The sequence below is a fragment of the Carassius carassius genome, chromosome 40 (genome assembly GCF_963082965.1).
Source record: "Carassius carassius chromosome 40, fCarCar2.1, whole genome shotgun sequence".
Lineage (NCBI taxonomy): Eukaryota > Metazoa > Chordata > Actinopteri > Cypriniformes > Cyprinidae > Carassius > Carassius carassius.
Window position 1 is genome coordinate 29,260,982 of NC_081794.1, and position 21,283 is coordinate 29,282,264.

At 43.7% G+C, this 21,283-nt stretch overlaps 2 protein-coding genes across 6 annotated transcripts in view; both read left to right on the plus strand.

Moving 5' to 3' along the window:
* The window catches only part of cpxm2 (carboxypeptidase X (M14 family), member 2), a 268,101-nt gene that overhangs the window by 91,133 nt on the left and 155,685 nt on the right, over window positions 1–21,283 (plus strand). The gene's annotated exons all lie outside the window — the stretch shown is intronic.
* Window positions 1–21,283, plus strand: part of LOC132122540 (filamin A-interacting protein 1-like) — a 46,889-nt gene that overhangs the window by 8,364 nt on the left and 17,242 nt on the right. For both annotated transcript variants that reach the window (XM_059532913.1, XM_059532914.1), the window contains exons 2-4: window positions 12,929–13,178; window positions 14,466–14,639; window positions 19,678–19,856. In XM_059532913.1, the coding sequence (XP_059388896.1) occupies window positions 12,939–13,178; window positions 14,466–14,639; window positions 19,678–19,856 (593 nt within the window). In that variant the 5' untranslated portion in view covers window positions 12,929–12,938. The remainder of the gene's footprint in view (window positions 1–12,928; window positions 13,179–14,465; window positions 14,640–19,677; window positions 19,857–21,283) is intronic.

A 21,283-nucleotide genomic window follows, 5' to 3' on the forward strand; every position in this document is an offset into this window, starting at 1 on the left:
AAAGATCAGGGAAATGTTGGTTTTTCAGTTCATGACCCCTTTAATACAAAACTTTACATGCCATTTCTGTGTAAGTTATTTGATAAATTTGCTACAGATTTGCTAAGTGACTGTTGTAAAGTACATTTAACACCACTTTTTTGTGGAGAAATAATGACAATTAAATCATAATAAATCTATTGGAACAAGCACCTCTTACTCAGTGCTTAATTTGTAAATTGCGAGGTCCCGGAACAAAGCGGGGGAACGGATCCGGCATGTGATTACAGGAGGGAGAGGTAACGGAACATTCGCGCAATCACATTGCTGCAGTTTGAGTGATTTTAAGAGCGTGCATCAGTTGCATTTAGGGTCTGTAAGGTCATGAAATGCCATGCGATTTTAAAACAACAATTTCCAGGCCTAAAAACGTTTTGAAAAAGTTGTGGAATTTTATTTTTCAAATCTCTGTGTAATAGTTATAATCAGGTCCTACATTTCTGTGGTTTTAATAATTCTCGCAGCTTTCAAGTTTATAAAGAGGTAAATTCCTGCATTTATTCAACGTAGCTTGTAGGTTTGAATAACAAAATAAATCCACACAAACAAGATTCAATCAGTCATTCGAAACCATAAACTCTCTCGGAGCGCTTCTCATCAGCGCATCAGCGACCTGCTGCACGCTGCGATACAACACTCACTCGCATTTCGATCGGGACAGCTGACAGAACTGCCACTTGACTTGAATAATCGGGTAATTGTTGCATTGTCACAAAAATTTTTTTTTCACCTTTTAAGTATTTTAAGCCATTTGGTACTCGTGCGCTCCACATGCTGTATGTGCCCTCACAGTCACATCCAAAGCTTGCGCGTATCAAGCCGCCTCGCGAGTATTAGCCTATATAAGAGTTATTTTTTGTAGTTTGTTGAGTTTAAGCAACCAAATACACACAATATGATATCTGATGGTTGTTGACAAATAAAACAGTTTCATGGCACACTCTACTAAAATACACCGGGGGAAATGAAAGAAAAGGGGGGGGGTCAAATATTAAACACTGCGTCGTCAGTGTCGGTGTTGTATCAGACACGTGCAGTTAACATCAGGCTATATGAAAAACAAGCTCAAATGGAGTTAACAAGGTCTTTGGCCGTGAATGAGGAGATCTGTGTTTTGTCCGCATCTGAGGAAAGTGCAGCGCATTATATGCTATCATCACCTTTTACAGGCTATATAACGTTTATTGTTGCTATATGGGCGCTTGGTTTTTCTTGTTGTTTTGTAAACTTGGCCAATGTCTCATGATATAAATGATAAAGCGCTTATGCACAGGAGGATATTCAAAACGTACAAAATTATTTTGGCTAGATGGCAAAAAACGTACTTCTCCAGTCTTCAAACACACAAAGACATAAGCCTTTACAGACATAGTGTTTGAGTAAAGGAAATGCTGTATTCAAACAGTTATGTGTTTACCCTTGCTTGGGGAATAAGCGGAGATCTGTCTCCTCCAGCTGTGCGCGCGTGTCAATCTGAGTGGAGGCGGGGGGAGTGACGAGGTTTCGCGAGAGCTTGAGGATCCAATGGCGTAATGAAGTTTTACTGAAAAGCTCTTTTAAATACTTATCATTGGTTAAATATTTGTAAAACCCTCTGATTTAAAATAATAATAACAAATTATAATAGAGAAATTAAATTTTGGTTAATTTTTCACGGCACATATCTGTCTGCCATACGGAAACGCCGCCCCTGGAGGAGGGGGATCCGCCAAAATGAGGTGCCGGATCCGGCTTGTTCCGGTACAAATGAAGCCCTGCTCTTACTCCACAAACACACTGAAAACCTTTGCTAGTGTAATGAAGGGTGAGTTGATCTGAAACTCTGTGTGTTTTTATAGTTTTATTGCATATTGAATATGAAATTTAGTAATGTGCCAATCTGAAAGTTGTTAGCTACCCTTTTCAAAGCTTTCCTCCTTAATGTTAAGAAACAGATTATGGTAATTGTAAGTAATTTTAAAGAGCAGGATTGGAAGTCTTGTGTTAGTACACACACACATACATGCACACACACTCACACACACACACACACACACACACACACACACACACACATACACACACACACACACACACACACACTCACTCTTGTTTGTTTTTGTGTAAAGTGTGTTCATCCCATAGGTGTAATGGTTTTTATACTGTACAAACTGTATATTCTATGGCCCTACACCAACCCTACACCTAACCCTAACCCTCACAGGAAACTTTGTGCATTTTTACTTTCTCAAAAAAACTCATTCTGTATGATTTATAAGCTCAGTGATCAGAAGATGGCAGCAGTGAGTCAAACTCAGAGAGAGAGAGAGAGAGAGTGTGTGTGTGTGTGTGTGTGTGTGTGTGTGTGTGTGTGTGTGTGATGGCGTTTGCTGATCTGAGCTCCGGCCGTGTCGTAGTTCATTAGATGAACGTCAGTCTCGTTTGAGGAATGAGCAGAATCCGGGTCAGTACTGAGGTGCCACATTTCTCAGATACATGATGAAGACAGTCTTTTAATAATCACATCCTTCCTGGTATTTTCTGGCTGTCATTTATCTTCAGAAGTGTTTTTCAGCAAAATTTGAGAAGCACAGAGAGAGAGAGAGAGAGAGAGAGAGAGAGAGAGAGAGAGAGAGAGAGAGAGAGAGAGAGAGAGAGAGATCTCCTTCATGTTTCTGAATGATGTCATTATAAATTAATCCAGATCTGTAGATCTGCTTCTATTTGAGCTCTATTTTAAATATATAAGGGACCAGTTCACCCAAAAATAAACATTAGCTGAAAATGTATATCAGTGTCTCATCAATGTATGCTCTGCAGTGAATCGGTGCTGTCAGAATGAGAGTCTGATAAAAACATCACAATAATCCACAGCACTCCAGTCCATCAGTGAACATCTGGAGAAGACAAAAGATGAAACACATCCAGCATTAAGATGATTTTAACTCAAACACATAGAGTCTATAATCCATAATAACACTTCCTCCAGTGAAGAAGTGCATCTGCTGTTGTCTCTCACAGATTAGTTTAGATCTGTTTAAACGCTGCTTGATCTGTGCAGATTTCTCTCCTGATTCAGACCAGAACACTTCTTCACTGGAGGAAGTGTTATTATGGATTATAGACTCTATGTGTTTGAGTTAAAATCATCTTAATGCTGGATGTGTTTCATCTTTTGTCTTCTCCAGATGTTCACTGATGGACTGGAGTGCTGTGGATTATTGTGATGTTTTTATCAGACTCTCATTCTGATGGCACCCATTCACTGCAGAGCATCCATTGATGAGACACTGATGCAATGCTACATTTCTACAAACCTGATGAAGACACAAACTCATCCTGATCTCTGATAACCTGAGAGTGAGCACATTTTCAGCTATTTTGGGTGAACTATTCCTTTAACTATTGCTGAATTAATTTTCATATCTTTTCAAAAGTAATTAGTTGTAAATGACGTCAGACGTGCGTGCTGCTCGCTCAGTTGTTGTTGTGTTAATGAGAAACTCCCGTGCATCGACTCAATTGTTGAACCTAAATGAAACGTTTCACAAACATTGCAGTGGGTCTGCTTTGGTTGATATAATGATGTCTCCTCTCAACTAAAGTACAGCTTCTCAACCTCGTAGAGTTTTTTTGTAATCCAGCTCTGTAAACAGCGCGTCATATCTTGATTACTCTATTTGTTTTATCTCCGCTGTGGTTTCTGGAACATTTTAAATGTACTCAGACGTAAGATTGTGAGTATGTCTGCTGGTCTGTGCATGAGGTCAGTCCATCTCAACGGCTCCAAACATGGTAAAGTCCTGATGCTTTTAGGTGGCATCTACAGTAAGTATAGTTTTTATTTATTTATTTATTTTTTATCTGAAATGGTTTAAAATTCCCCTCATTTGGGGTTGATATCTCTGATGTGGGAGCAGATAGGAGCCTGAAATAATCACAGGTGACATTATTCATGGTCTGTGAGAAAATGCACAGATGTAACAAAAGCATAAGAAATACTAAAAATGAACAGTAATTTACATGAATTATGTTTATGAATGACAACAGCTTATAGGAGCCACCAGGGGGCCTCATCAAACTTCCACGCTGGACTTCTTATTCTAATCTTATTCTTTGTTTAAGAGAAACGGGTGTGAACTGATTTACTCTCACAAACCTCTGAACAAAACACCTTATAAGCAGTTACACAACTGAACACACACACACACACAGAGCCTGAGGGCCGGATGCCATTCGCAAACTCTTGTTCTCAATCTTTTGTGCTGTTGATTATGTAACATATAAAACTGACAGATGAGAGTAAACCCTGCTCACGCTATGACCATCAGCACACACACACACACACACACACACACACACACACACACGCACACTCAGAGACACACACACACACACACACACACACACAGACCGGTTCTGTCCGTCTCTCTCTCCTGCTTGACATCAGCCTGCTGGAATGTGTGTGTGTGTGTGTGTGTGTGTGTTTGTGTGTGAGAAAGAGGTGTAGTGTGTGTGTTTAGTCACACCTGTGTTCTCACCTTCTGACCCGTGTGTGTGTGTGTGTGTGTGTGTGTGTGTGCTGCAGCGATGATGTCATCTGATCTGAGATCAGCTCCTGTTTGACCTATGACCTACAGTTCAGTTCCTCCGCCTGAATGACAGAGATCCTAACAAGAGAACATAAACTCTAATAGTTCTAACCTGAATAACTGATGTTTCAGTGGAAGATCCATTTACATTGACATTTATTCATTTAGCAGACGCTTTTAATACAATTATTTTTAATACTCATATACTCACAATTAAAGATGTGTTATGAAGGTCTATGGAAAATACATGATTGGCTTTTACTGGCTGGGTACAATACTGGACAAATTCATGAAAATTAAATTAAAAACCATTTGTGCACTGCAAATATGATTTTCTTACTCCGTATTTTTTTTTTTTTTTCAGAACACAAAGTACAAACAGTACAAACGTAAGTAAATAAAAATAAGACATTAAATTTATTTCTGATTTTGAAAAAAATATTAAAAATTATTTAAAAAATATTTGCCAATGGGTCCAGAAAATCTACTTAATTCAAAGGGAAAATAATAGAAATAAGATATTTTTCTGACCCCATCAGGAGATATTTTTTTCTTGTTGAAAGCATAAACTGTCACGTAAAAGAACACAAAATCCAATTGCAAGTATAACAGTTTATTTGCCACAACGCAAAAAAGCAGGGAACAAGAAAATAGAGCAGGTGAGCTGGTGAACAGGTGAGCTGGTGAATCGGTGAGCTGGAGAGCTGTCTCTGTAACATGGAGACTATGAGGCACTGACCCGAACCAACCCAGAGAATTCTCCTAGGAACAGGCGTGGAAGCACACTGGGCGATCTCCTTGGCAGAGCGCAAGAAGAGTGATCTGAGGACTGAGAGCAAGACCAGCATCAACAACTACGAACAACGATCTAACAACATGCAGTAACAACCACAAGACTGATAAAGACAGGACAGAACCAGCATCAGGTGCAGCCATGCTGATTAGCTCATCAGCCCAATGATTGCTGGAGCAATGCTGAATAAGCAATCAGACAGATAACGAGAAAACAGACATGCAGAATGAACACACAGATCTATGAACCGTGACAGTACCCCTCCTCCTAGGAGCGCCTCCTGGCGCTTCCAGAGGAACCCACCTGGCGATTGTAATCATCGATAAGCAAATGATCCAATATGTCCCTAGCGGGAACCCAACTCCTCTCCTCCGGACCGTAACCCTCCCAGTCCACCAGGTACTGAAATCCGCATCCCCTCCGCCTCGAGTCCAGAATACGTTTTACCGAATAAGTGAGTTCCCCATCTACGAGTCGCGGCGGTGGGGGAACTGGGACAGGCGGATTAATGGGAGCACGAAAAATGGGCTTTAATTTGGAGAAATGGAAGACGGGATGAATTCTCCTGTACGCAGGAGGAAGTTTGAGGCGGACTGCCACTGGACTAATAATCTTGGTGACAGTAAACGGGCCGATAAATTTGGGAGCAAGCTTCTTACAGACAGAACGGAGAGGAATATCTTTAGATGAAAGCCACACTTTTTGACCAACGACGTAGACGGGTGGCTCAGACCGGTGGCGATCGGCCTGGGCCTTGGTGCGCGCCCCCACCTGGAGGATGGCTTCTCTAGCCCTCCTCCAGGTGCGGTGGCACCTTTGGACAAAAGCGCGAGCAGAGGGGACCGTGACTTTGGATTCCATACTCTGAAAGATAGGTGGCTGGTAACCTATGCTACACTCAAACGGAGATAGGCCCGTGGATGACACTGGTAAAGAATTGTGTGCGTACTCCACCCATGAGAGTTGCTGACTCCAAGAGGATGGGTTTTGAGACACCAAACACTGCAATATCCGTTCCAAATCTTGGTTGGCCCTCTCCGTCTGACCATTACTCTGGGGATGAAACCCAGAAGAAAGACTAACAGTCGCCCCTAACAAACGATTAAATTCTTTCCAAAATTTGGAAACAAACTGAGGCCCCCTGTCAGAGACCACGTCTACCGGGAGGCCATGAATACGAAAGACGTGATCAATGACAGCAACCGCTGTTTCTCTGGCTGAGGGTAATTTGGGCAGAGGAACAAAATAAGTTGCCTTCGAGAACCGGTCCACCACGGTCAAACCTACCGTGTTACCCTGCGATGGCGGGAGTCCCGAAACAAAATCTAGCGAAATGTGGGACCAGGGTCTTGAAGGAACCGACAGCGGCTGAAGGAGTCCAGCAGGGGGTCGATCGGAAACCTTAGAAGCGGCACAGACAGAGCAAGCCAAAACAAAATAACGTATATCCCGGGCCATAGAGTGCCACCAGAACCGCTGTTTGACAAGAAATACTGTACGATTTACCCCTGGATGACAAGCTACTTTGGAACAATGGCCCCAACGGATGACCTCAGACCGTAATTCTTCTGGCACAAATAAACTACTCGGTGGGCATCCAGGCGGAGGCGTTACCCCTTCCAAGGCCTTACGGTCCTTCGACTCGATCTCCCAAGTCATACCAAATACCACGATGTCATGTGGCACTATAGACTCGGGAGACAACGGGCGTTCAGATTTATCAAAAATACGGAACAAGGCATCAGGTTTAACGTTCTTAGAACCTGGACGATAAGAAATTGAAAAACAAAAATGACTGAAAAATAAGGCCCACCGAGCTTGCCTAGAATTTAACCTTTTAGCAGAACTGATGTATTCAAGGTTCTTATGGTCAGTCCAGACTATAAAGGGTTCCTCCGAACCCTCCAACCAATGACACCATTCTTCCAAAGCGGGCTTAACTGCCAGCAACTCTTTATTACCAATGTCATAATTACATTCGGCAGGAGAAAAACAATGAGAATAATATGCGCAAGGGTGAACCTTACCATCCGCGGAAGAACGCTGGGAAAGAACCGCACCAGCCCCCACCTCTGACGCATCGATCTCCACCATGAACTGACGGAAGGGGTCAGGGGCCACCAGAATGGGAGCTAAAACAAAGCAACTCTTTAATTTGCAGAACGCAGCTTCCGCCACGCTAGTCCACCTGAACGTCATCTTGGCGGAGGTCAAGGCAGTCAAAGGGGCGGCTAGCTGGCTGTAATTGCGAATAAAATGCCGGTAAAAATTGGCAAAGCCCAGAAACCTCTGCAGGGCCTTGCGGGAATCTGGGGTTGGCCAATCTACCACAGCCTGAACTTTGTTGGGATCCATGCGTAATCCCTCGGATGATATGATGTACCCTAGAAAAGAAACAGATTGTGCATGAAAAATGCATTTCTCCGCCTTGACAAAAAGCCCATTCTCTAGCAGCCTCTGAAGCACTACCTTGACGTGCTGAACATGTTCCTGGAGAGAATTAGAAAATATCAAAATGTCATCCAGGTAGACATATATGAACTGATCAACCATGTCTCTCAGCACATCATTGACTAGTGCCTGGAAGACCGCGGGAGCATTAGAGAGCCCAAACGGCATAACAAGATACTCAAAATGCCCCTTGGAGGTATTAAAAGCGGTCTTCCATTCATCCCCCTTTCTTATGCGAACCAAATGATAGGCATTGCGAAGATCCAATTTTGTGAAAAAGGAAGCACGCTGCAGACTCTCGAAGGCTGAAGACATCAACGGCAAAGGGTAGGTATTCTTTACCGTGATACTATTCAACCCTCGATAGTTGATACAAGGACGCAGGGAACCATCTTTCTTTTCCACAAAAAAAAAAATCTCGCACCTGCAGGAGAAGAAGGACAAATGATCTTGGCTGCAAGAGAATCAGAAATATATTTCTCCATCGCCTCCCTCTCCAGTACGGAAAGTGAGTATAACCTGCCTTTAGGCGGAGAAGTACCTGACAATAAATCTATTGCACAATCATAAGGACGATGCGGAGGAAGAGAAGCAGCCCGGGACTTACTGAACACTCCCTTCAGGTCAAGATACTCCGCGGGCACGTTTAACAGATCCACATGTTCATCCTGCAACACAGAACAAGACACAGAAGAGCAAGCAGACAACAAACATGATGCATGACAATATTCACTCCAGGATGAGACTGTGCTTAGTTGCCAGTTTATATTGGGGTTGGTAACACTAGCCAGGGGTGACCCAAAACCACAGGAGCCAAAGGGGAATCAGTCATATAAAAAGAAATGGTCTCAGTGTGGTTGCCCGAAGTGATAAGATTCACCGACTCAGTGGCATGAGTGATGGGTGGAAGCGACTGACCACAGAGGGCACTGACTGAGATAGGTGGACTAAGTGGAACTGAATGAATACCCAGTTTAGACGCTGTCCCACAATCCAAAAAATTACCTTCTGCGCCAGAATCCACCAGTGCTTTACAAGAGAAAATTTCCCGGCCCCTCCGTATTTGAACCGAGAGCAGAGTTACCAGGGAAGGAGGACTTCTGAGTGGTGACTCCGCCCGTCAGTAGCCTCCTTACTGACGGGCTCTGGTTTTTACCAGGCACTGTGCAGCGATGTGACCTGCGGCACCACAGTATAGGCACAGCCCCAGGTTCCTACGCCTATCCTTCTCCTCTCGAGAAAGGTGAGCCCTGCCCACCTGCATGGGTTCTGGATCAAAGCGGTGATCGGCTGTCTTCTCTGCCATGGCTGCAAACTGGTCACGCTGATGTAGTCTGGTGTCCACTCGGATGGCCAGATCGATCAATCCGTCGAGTGAAGTGGGTAATTCCAGGGTGTAAATCTCCTTAATGATCCGGTCGGCCAATCCATGCCTAAAAATGTCCCACTGCGCTTCTTGGTTCCAGTTGCATTCCGCCGCCAATGTTCGAAACTCGGTAGAATAATCCGTAACCGACCGATCTCCTTGGCGTAACTCCGCCAATTCCCTTGCCGCCTTCCTGCCAGATGCAGCCCGATCAAAAACCTTCCTGAGCTCCTCGGAAAACAATTGGAATGAAGAACAGCAATGGTGTCCTTGTTCCCACACCGTTGTTCCCCAGAGAGCCGCTCGTCCAGAAAGCAGAGTTATGATAAAAGCCACTTTGGACTCCTCTGTAGGAAAAGACGAAGGCTGGAGAGCAATGTGAAGAGAGCAAGTGGTCAAAAATGAATGACATAACAGGGGCTCACCGGAATAAAGAGTTGGAGGTGGTAGACGAGGCTCAATGCGTCGGTTGGTGATATCCACAGGTGGAAACGTCAGAGGATTAAGCGCAGTGGGTTGTTGGGCAGATTCAGGTTTTAACTGTCTGACCTGAGTGGTGAGATCTGAGACCTGCGTGACGAGTGCCTGCACTGCACGACCAGTAGCCATGATTTGCTCCTCTTGCTGTGCAAAACGACTATTGCTGCTGGTGAGAATGTCTCTCAGCTTCGCCATACTTGCTGGATCCATCTTGGTCAGATCGTTCTGTCACGTAAAAGAACACAAAATCCAATTGCAAGTATAACAGTTTATTTGCCACAACGCAAAACAGCAGGGAACAAGAAAATAGAGCAGGTGAGCTGGTGAGCAGGTGAGCTGGTGAACAGGTGAGCTGGTGAATCGGTGAGCTGGTGAATCGGTGAGCTGGTGAATCGGTGAGCTGGTGAACAGGTGAGCTGGTGAACAGGTGAGCTGGTGAACAGGTGAGCTGGTGAACCGGTGAGCTGGTGAATCGGTTAGCTGGTGAATCAGTGAGCTGTCTCTGTAACATGGAGACTATGAGGCACTGACCCGAACTAACCCAGAGAATTCTCCAAGGAACAGGCGTGGAAGCACACTGGGCGATCTCCTTGGCAGAGCGCAAGAAGAGTGATCTGAGGACTGAGAGCAAGACCAGCATCAACAACTACGAACAACGATCTAACAACATGCAGTAACAACCACAAGACTGATAAAGACAAGACAGAACCAGCATCAGGTGCAGCCATGCTGATTAGCTCATCAGCCCAATGATTGCTGGAGCAATGCTGAATAAGCAATCAGACAGATAACAAGAAAACAGACATGCAGAATGAACACACAGATCTATGATCCGTGACATAAACTTGCTTCATTTTGATATATATATATTAGGGGTATAACGATATGCGTATTCGTATTGAACTGTTCGGTACGAGGCTTTCGGTTCGGTAAGCGGTACGCATTATGGACCGAAAGGTTCGTTGGACTATATAATTATATTTGGAAAATAAAAAAAAATTGTGAAATATAATGATATGCGTTCAACAAGGTAGCCCAATAACCCAAACGACGTAACAGGCAATGCCCCTGACACCCCCGAAGAAGAAAAAAACACCAACTTATATGTTTATGTTAGGCTACTCAGTCAGGCGCTCGCTCACTCAGTAATACACGCTGAAGGCTCGTTGCAAAATGGCCAATGCATTTAACAGACCAGAAATAGAAGATCCTCCAATAACCAACAGGTCTGGTGTTTGGGTGCACTTTAGATTCCCTGTAAGTGAGCGAGCGCCTTTATGGGCCTTTCACACAGGACGCGGTATGCGCGGCGCTGCGCTATAAAACCCATTCATCTCAATAGCTTGCTCCGCGCAAGGATGTTTTGTTGCTGCGTCGACCAAAAGCGCAAGCGCAGCGGTGCGCATCATTTGCGTGCTTGCGCGCACGCCGCGGTCAAAGTTCAAAATAGTTCAACTTTTGCCGCTGCGCACTGTGACGATTACCAGCGTGACCAAAAGGATCCAAAACAAACATGGAAATCAAAATGAAAGAACTGCTAGTACAGTACTGTGTGTGTCAGAATTTCCTGAGCTGTACGATACAAGTTTGAGGTAGTATAGGGACATCGTCAGGAAAGCTGTGTCATGTAGACATATCTCCATTCAAGGAACAACAGACTATGATAGAGCTCCCGCTCAAAGTTTTTAAAACTCCGCCTACGCCATAGCGCAGCGCAGCGCAAATCGCGTTGTATTTGAAGGGCAACGCTGAACCCAGCGGCAAGCGCCGCGCATACCGCGTCCTGTGTGAAAGGCTGTACTCTGTAGTGGAAAACGTAGGTTTTAAGAACATGCTTAATGTAATTGAGCCCCGTTACAATATTCCTTCACGAGCCCATTTCAGACAGACCGTAATTCCTGCTTTGTTCCAAAAAACATAAGCCCTATAGAGAACCAATTGAGTAAAAACACACTCAATATAAAGAGTTATAGAGTTCCATATAAAAAGTTACATCTTTGTATTTGTTCATAACTACTACAATAATATAACATTTTCATTTTTTTTATAAGGAGCTGTTTTTGTTTTATACAGTATGCTGCTAAGAAAACACTATAGAAGATGGGTAAAGAATAGCTCCATCATTGTTCAATGTAAAAAAAAAAAACATACTTTGTTAGTTTTAATAAATAAAACATTTTTTAAAAATCAAGGAAATTTATCTGCCAATTTTTTCTTTTTGCTGTATCTAAACCGTACCGAACCGAACCGTGACGCCAGTGTATCGTATCGAACCGAACCGTGAATTTTGTGAACCGTTACACCCCTAATATATATACATTTTTTTTTCTGAAAACAGGACTTTATATCTTTATATCTTAAATAATTTGGCTGTTCCAGTACATGTGTCTATAATAAAGGATGTTTAGATATTTGTAATGGAAACAAGATAGAAATACTGAGTGTGAAAATCAATTTTTGTCATTGTGTTTGTATGACAGGCATTGTTTAGTCCTGCAAGTTCAGTCAGATCCACGGCTGTTATCTGTCTTTTATAGATGACATCATGACTGATTCATTCTGCGTGTGTGTGTGTGTGTGCCAAGTACATCTCTGCTTTATTAATGGATCAGCGCTGATCGGTCTGAACATGCAGTGCAAACACTCGTTTCACAGACTTCTGCTGCTTTTATGTGGAGATAAAGAACAAACTCTACTCGTAAAATGTGCTTTATGCTATTTTACAATAGAAATGAAAACGCTTCATGTCACGTCCACAAAGAGAGGAGCTTAAAAGTTTGAATCTGTGGTGAGCTTTTGCACGCTGTGATGTGGTTCATATGTCATGTGGTGTTCAGTACAGTTTTTTCATCTGCTTACACACAAACTCTTCACTTGTCACACAGTTTCTGAAAGCTGTCCCTCAAACAGCAGAAGAACACACCAAATCTGCAAAACATACACTAATCATCAGCCTTTTGACTCATAAAACACTTTTTGCAAAACACAACACACAATTCTCTATGTAACACACAAAATGTGTTTGCAAATGTTTGCTCTTGAGATGTGTTTGTGATATTTTGAATGCAGACCTTCATTTTGCAAGAGATTAGAGGCGTTTTACATTTGTGTGCAATTCTTGGATTTGTGTGTAAAGTTTTGAAAAAAAAGGCAAACTTTTGAATAATTTGTAAGCAGTTGAAAAAACTGTAAGTGCTGTTCCCACAATCCTCTCTGTTTCCCGCTCAGGTGCTCGATCATGCTGGAAGACGCGGTGAAGGGGAAGCTGTCTCCGGTCAGAGGACGAGCGCAGCGGCAGATGTCCGAGCACGAGGAGAGTCCTGGGATGAGACACGCTCATGAAGACATGGCCACCGTCCAGAGGAACCTGATGGACAGCAGACGGCGAGCGGAGAGAGAGCGAACCTCAGCCAAGAGCCGAGACCTCTCACGAGACGACCTGCTCTTCCTCCTCAGCATGCTGGAAGGAGAACTGCAGGTCACCTCAAAATCTAAATCACACATCTGTTTTCCAAATGCATCTGTGCATGTGTTATTTTGCACTTGCACGTATTGATCTGGTCATGTTTGATCAGAATGTCATCATAATTGGATCTTCTGTCTGGTGATGTATGCAGGATTTCTCCAGTCGTTTAGTCTCCTAAACTCCGCCCCTCAAACTCACGCTCATCTGAATATGTCACGCCCACATCTCAACATCCAATCAACAACATTATATCATTATAGTTCTTATTACAGATGTAAACAGGCCTTTAGACAAGCCACATTGTACCATGTTTCCCTGAGACTGATTAAGTAAATTTATTAAACAAAACCAGCTGTAATTTAGTTGATTGTGATCATCGTCTGGCTTGTAAAGGTTGTTTTAGTGCTCTGAACAATATAATACAAGTAAATCTGTGAGTTTTTCTGAATAAAAGTTTATTCATGGGCTTGACTGACCATTTAAGTTGAGACACTACATTCAAAAAAATCTTTTTTTGTAATGCATTGGTCAATTTTGAGATTTTGGTCTATTAACTTCATGTAAGTTATTTTGAAGTGTTATTTTAAACTAGTGGAAAGAAAACACTGAAGATTTTTTACTGCACTTTAAGTATTTGCATCTATAGATTTCAGTTCCGATCCATGTCTTTAAAGGTTTTCTCCTGCGCTTCTGCAGCACTTACATACAACAAATAGAGCAGTTTTATTCTTATCTATATTCAGATGGGTTTTACTGAGGGGTTTGTGAATATTTCATTCACACTGATATATACACCATTTTCCCCCTCTAAAAACATGGTGAAAATGTTTGATTTCTGTCTGTGGACAGTATTTCATGACTTATGGACTGCTAAAAGAGAAATCCAAAATCCCCTCAATAAAAAACTTTAATGTATCCGTAAAATCAAATATTCATAAAATTTTCGGATTTATGTACTGATAATGAATCCAAATTATGGCATATTATTGCATATAAAAACATAACATTTCAGAACAATTCTTAATGTAATCAATCAAGTGGGGAAGTATGGTGATGTTCATTAGTTAAGTTTCACCGGTTCACCTCTGCTGTCTTTATTTTGAAGCAGAAAGTCAAACCCTGTTAAAAACAAAGAGACATCAGCCAGTCCCTCATTAAATGAAATCAACATAAAAGGAAAATTAATTAGAGCTCCAGGCAGTTAATATTCACTCAGATTTAAATGCAAACACAGAAGTACTTCCCTTAATGAATCCATAGTTTGTTTCTGTGTTTTAATGACACGTGTGTTTGCTGCAGGCCAGAGACGAGGTGATCACCGTCCTCAAAGCTGATAAAATCGATCTGCCTCTGCTGGAGGCCAAATACGGCTTCGTGACGCCGCCGAAGGTGCTTCAGGCGCTGCAGAGAGACGCCATCCAATTCAAGAGCAGCAGCTGGCAGGAGGACATCTACGAGAAGCCCATGAGCGAGGTACGAGAGTCAGAGGCAGACAGAGAACACAACTCTATACTGGAGTTAAAGGACAGTACTGCTGGTCAAATATTACTCACTTAAGTTCAACGTTTTGACAACAAAAATGCTCTCGAATCACTCTTGTTGTACTTTGATGTCACACAAAGAACGGTCTGTGCAGTGCTGCTTCAAGTCAAACTTCTACAGTATTGTGTTTTGTTAGAGAGATGCACAGCTTTTCTGTGGCTTTATAGGTCATATTAACAAATAAAAAAATTTAGCAAAATCAGAAAATATTGTCTCTCGACATCGTGGATAGAAATCTACTGGTGTGAAAAGTATGATATTTGTGTCCCTACAGCAGAGAAGCAGTCATCAGTATCACAGATATATTTGTAGCAACAGACAACAATACATTGTATGGATCAAAATGATAAATTTTTCTTTTATGCCAAAAATCATTAGGATATTAAGATAAGATCATGTTCCATGAAGATATTTAGTAAACTTCCTACCGTAAATATATCAAAACTTAACTTTTGATTAGTAATATGCATTGCTAAGAACTTCATTTAAACAACTTAATTTTCTCAATATTTAGATTTTTTGCACCCTCAGATTCCAGATTTTCAAATATTGTTCTCCTAACAAACCAGACATCAAGGGAAAGCATCTGAGCGTGATCTGAGCGTGTTCTGAGCGTTTCTTTGAGCGTGTCCTCAGCGTGTCCTGAGCGTGATCTGAGCGTGTTCTGAGCATTGTATAAGAGCGTGTTCTGAGCGTGTCCTCAGCATGTCCTGAGCATGATCTGAGCGTGTTCTGAGCGTGATATGAGCGTGTTCGGAGCGTGATCTGAGCATTTTTTTGAGCGTGTCCTGAGCGTGATCTGAGCGTATTCTGAGCGTGTCCTCAGCGTGTCCTGAGCGTGATCTGAGCGTGATCTGAGCGTTTTTTGAGCGTGTCCTGAGCGTGATCTGAGCGTGTTCTGAGCGTGTTCTGAACGTGATCTGAGCGTGTTCTGAGCGTGATATGAGCGTGATATGAGCGTGTCCTCAGCGTGATCTGAGCGTGTTCTGAGCGTGATATGAGCGTGTTCTGAGCGTGTTCTGAGCGTGATATGAGCGTGTTCTGACCGTGCTCTGAGCGTTTTTTTGAGCGTGTTCTCAGCGTGTCCTGAGCGTGATATGAGCGTGATATGAGCGTGTTCTGAGCGTGTCCTCAGCGTGTCCTCAGCGTTGTCTGAGCGTGTTCTGAGCGTGATATGAGCGTGTTCTGAGCGTGATCTGAGCGTTTTTTTGAGCGTGTCCTGAGCGTGTCCTGAGCGTGATATGAGCGTGTTCTGAGCGTGTCCTCAGCGTGTCCTGAGCGTGTCCTGAGCGTGATATGAGCGTGTTCTGAGCGTGTTCTGAGCGTGATCTGAGCGTGATGTGAGCGTGATCTGAGCGTGTTTCCAGGGTGTTCTGAGCGTGTTCTGAGCGTGATATGAGCGTGTTCTGAGCGTGATCTGAGCGTGTTCTGAGCGTGATCTGAGCGTGATGTGAGCGTGTTCTGAGCGTGATCTGAGCGTGTTCTGAGCGTTTCTTTGAGCGTGTCCTCAGCGTGTCCTGAGCGTGATCTGAGCGTGTTCTGAGCGTTGTATAAGAGCGTGTTCTGAGCGTGTCCTCAGCATGTCCTGAGCGTGATCTGAGCGTGTTCTGAGCGTGATATGAGCGTGTTCGGAGCGTGATCTGAGCGTTTTTTTGAGCGTGTCCTGAGCGTGATCTGAGCGTATTCTGAGCGTGTCCTCAGCGTGTCCTGAGCGTGATCTGAGCGTGATCTGAGCGTTTTTTGAGCGTGTCCTGAGCGTGATCTGAGCGTGTTCTGAGCGTGTTCTGAACGTGATCTGAGCGTGTTCTGAGCGTGATATGAGCGTGATATGAGCGTGTCCTCAGCGTGATCTGAGCGTGTTCTGAGCGTGATATGAGCGTGTTCTGAGCGTGTTCTGAGCGTGATATGAGCGTGTTCTGACCGTGCTCTGAGCGTTTTTTTGAGCGTGTTCTCAGCGTGTCCTGAGCGTGATATGAGCGTGATATGAGCGTGTTCTGAGCGTGTCCTCAGCGTGTCCTCAGCGTTGTCTGAGCGTGTTCTGAGCGTGATATGAGCGTGTTCTGAGCGTGTTCTGAGCGTGATCTGAGCGTTTTTTTGAGCGTGTCCTGAGCGTGTCCTGAGCGTGATATGAGCGTGTTCTGAGCGTGTCCTCAGCATGTCCTGAGCGTGTCCTGAGCGTGTCCTGAGCGTGATATGAGCGTGTTCTGAGCGTGTTCTGAGCGTGATCTGAGCGTGTTCTGAGCGTGATCTGAGCATGATCTGAGCGTGATCTGAGCGTGATGTGAGCGTGATCTGAGCGTGTTTCCAGGGTGTTCTGAGCGTGTTCTGAGCGTGATATGAGCGTGTTCTGAGCGTGATCTGAGCGTGTTCTGAGCGTGATCTGAGCGTGATGTGAGCGTGTTCTGAGCGTGATCTGAGCGTGTTTCCAGGGTGTTCTAAGCGTGATCTGAGCGTGTTCTGAGCGTGTTTCCAGGGTGTTCTGAGCGTGATGTGAGCGTGATGTGAGCGTGATCTTAGCGTGATGTGAGCGTGTTCTGAGCGTGATCTTAGCGTGATCTTAGCGTGATCTGAGCGTGTTCTGAGCGTGATCTGAGCGTGATGTGAGCGTGATGTGAGCGTGTTCTTAGCGTGATCTGAGTGTGTTTCCAGGGTGTTCTGAGCGTGATCTTAGCGTGATCTGAGCGTGTTCTGAGTGTGATCTGAGCGTGATCTGAGTGTGTTTCCAGGGTGTTCTGAGCGTGATCTTAGCGTGATCTGAGTGTGATCTGAGCTAGAGCTGTAATCGGGCCTTTAAAGTTAGGCCCGACAGGACCCGAGCCCGACAGGTTTCAGCCCGAACCCGACAAGTACATTTTGATTGACAGCAGTCCTCTGTAACATCGTAACATCTCAGCACTCTTAATAGACATAGACTCATTTAACCTATAAACAGACCAACGCACCAATAAAACAAGTCTTTTTTAACAAATCAAATTAAGATAAATTTTTAATTAAGATGGGTATTTGGCAATAACGAAATTAAGATAAAGGCTCCGCCGGATTTGCTTCGCCACTAGCAGCTGACATTTAATAAAAGAATATTGCCAACATTAGCGTAAATACTCTGTCCACATTATGCTGCATTTACTCAATGAATATTTAGTTATCATTTTAAAACCTTTAATTACAGAGATTAGACTAGCCTAGATGTTTTTTTGTAGGAAAATGATTGAATCCACTGTAGATGTCTTCAGCACGCTCACTGATGGTGCGTCATTATTCACTCATTATTCTCATTATTAACATGGTCAAAACCTTTCCACACCTCAGACTTTGCTTTAGTTGCTGGTGCAACCAAAACGTAATCGTCAGAGGCAAGCCTCCGTTACACCTCTCAGCATACATTTTCGCATCTTTCTTGCGCTAATCGAAACACATCACATGACCGCTCGTTTACCTCGCAAACCGGAGCGCGAGCCCAAGCCCGACCCGAGCCCGCGTAAGATGATGTAAATTAAGCCCGAACCCAACCGAACCCGTCGGGTCCCATCGGGTTCGGGCAAAGATCTTCAGCTGTAGTCTGAGCGTGTTCTGAGCGTGTTTCCAGGGTGTTCTGAGCGCGATCTTAGCGTGGTCTGAGTGTGATCTGAGCGTGTTCTGAGCGTGTTCTGAGTGTGATCTGAGCGTGATCTGAGCGTGTTCTGAGTGTGATCTGAGCGTGTTCTGAGCGTGTTTCCAGGGTGTTCTGAGCGCGATCTTAGCGTGATCTGAGTGTGATCTGAGCGTGTTCTGAGCGTGTTTCCAGGGTGTTCTGAGCGCGATCTTAGCGTGATCTGAGTGTGATCTGAGCGTGATCTGAGCGTGTTCTGAGCGTGTTTCCAGGGTGTTCTGAGCGTGTTTCCAGGGTGTTCTGAGCGTGTTCTGAGCGTGTTCTGAGAGTGTTCTGAGTGTGATCTGAGCGTGATCTGAGCGTGTTCTGAGTGTGATCTGAGCGTGTTCTGAGTGTGTTTCCAGGGTGTTCTGAGCGCGATCTTAGCGTGATCTGAGTGTGATCTGAGCGTGTTCTGAGTGTGATCTGAGCGTGTTCTGATCGTGTTTTCAGGGTGTTCTGAGCGCGATCTTAGCGTGATCTGAGTGTGATCTGAGCGTGATCTGAGCGTGTTCTGAGCGTGTTTCCAGGGTGTTCTGAGCGCGATCTTAGCGTGATCTTAGCGTGATCTGAGCGTGATCTGAGCGTGTTCTGAGCGTGTTTCCAGGGTGTTCTGAGCGTGTTCTGAGTGTGATCTGAGCGTGATCTGAGCGTGTTCTGAGTGTGATCTGAGCGTGTTCTGAGTGTGTTTCCAGGGTGTTCTGAGCGCGATCTTAGCGTGATCTGAGTGTGATCTGAGCGTGATCTGAGCATGTTCTGAGTGTGATCTGAGCGTGTTCTGAGCGTGTTTCCAGGGTGTTCTGAGCACGATCTTAGCGTGATCTGAGTGTGATCTGAGCGTGTTCTGAGTGTGATCTGAGCGTGTTCTGATCGTGTTTTCAGGGTGTTCTGAGCATGATCTGAGCGTGATCTAAGTGTGATCTTAGCGTGATCTGAGTGTGTTTCCAGGGTGTTCTGAGCGTGATCTGAGCGTGATCTGAGCGTGTTCTGATCGTGTTTTCAGGGTGTTCTGAGCATGATCTGAGCGTGATCTAAGTGTGATCTTAGCGTGATCTGAGTGTGTTTCCAGGGTGTTCTGAGTGTGATCTGAGCGTGTTCTGATTGTGTTTTCAGGGTGATCTGAGCGTGTTCTGAGTGTGATCTGAGCGTGTTCTGATTGTGTTTTCAGGGTGATCTGAGCGTGTTCTGAGTGTGATCTGAGCGTGTTCTGATCGTGTTTTCAGGGTGATCTGAGCATGTTCTCAGTGTCTTCTGCGCGTGTTCTGCGTGTGTTTTGAGCGGTTCTGAGCATGTTTGTGTGTGTTCTGAGCATGTTCTGAGCGTGTTCTGTTTGTGTGTCAGCTGGACAGGCTGGTGGAGAAGCAGCGGGAGACCTACAGAAGGATGCTGGAGCAGCTGCTGTTGGTGGAGCAAGCTCACAGACAGACACTCCACCGCCTCGAGGATGAGAAGAGGAACCACAGTGACTTCATGAGGAAGAGCGACGAGTTCACCGGCCTGCTGGAGCAGGAGAGAGAGAGGTCAGAGCTCAGCTTTCTCTGTCATGTAGACCAAAGTCAAAAGTATATCCTTCGGTTTAGACACAAAAGGTTAGTGTAATCACACAGTCAAAAACACAGGTTTTCATAGCATGAGTGAACACATGAAGCATGCGCACTAGAGAGTTTCTTCATCCAGTCTGCAGACTGAATCACTGTCATCATAGTCATACAGACAAACAAGGGATTGTGGATTGAAAGATAGTTGCATAAAATAATATGAAAAGTTTTTTTTATTTTTTTTTGTAACAGTGTTTTGAACTGATCTCACTAGTTTTCTCTAGTCTGTGTATTTGACAGGTCTGTGTGTCACCTGAGGCCAAAGTTTGAGTCTGACAAAAGAGGGTGTGTTATTGACTAAAACATTTGACTTTGACCTGGAAGTCTGCAGAAGCTGGTGTGTAGTATTGAGACGTGTTTATAGTTGTGAGAAAACTGTTTCATGAATTGTGTGTTAGCTATTGAGAAAAACTGTTTTATTTTAAATGCTTTTATTTCAACATTATTTCAATTGAGCATTTTTATTATTTAATTCATTTTAGTAAGTGTTTTAATTTTAAAATAAGCTATTTTATTTAAATGTATTTAACTGAGCTTACTTTTTATATTTAGATCTTAGATTTTTCTGATTTGTTACATTTCATTTGGTTTTGATAATGTTTTTATTTTAACATTATTTTAATTTAACATTTCTAACATTTACATAATTTTTAGTAAGTTTTAACTTCTTTGAGTTCTTTTTGTGCCATCTTTCAGATTTAATAAATATTGTTGTGTGGATGTGGTGTGTAATTTACCACGACTCTGGCTGAAGTGATTGTGTTATCAGTGTTTGGTTTGGTGAAGTGTGTGTGTGTGTGTGTGTATGAGAGAAAGTTTGTATGTGTCTCTCTCTCTCTGTGTGTGTGTGTGTGTGTGGCTCTGTGCAGTTTGCAGTGGTTTATTCAGATAATAAGGACTCATTTAACAGCGACTCCTTGTTTAAACGGATCACGATACACTTTCTATTTGTCAGGTTTTTCCCCACGTCTCTAGAAAGCATAGATGCAAGAGTGTTTTAAGTGATTGTTTGTTTGTTTTCAGATCTCTGTGTGTTGATCTGTTGCTGCAGGATTCATTGTAGCAGTATGACATCATTTCCTCTCTGGCGTGTGCACACATTACATACACACGCGAGTATGTGCTGCAGAACACGTCTGTGTCTGTGTCTCATCATGTTTGATCGGACGCTCCGGTCTCAGCACAGATTGTGAATGAGGAACCGAACTGAACCGTCCAGATTGGACAGAGATCTGAGTCCACACACTCACTTTATATGCTGCCAGAGACATATTTAGCTAATGATGTTTCCATTTTCATTGCCTTACAAGGCTCTTAAAAATAAGTCTGAGTAGATGAAAATAAGCCGC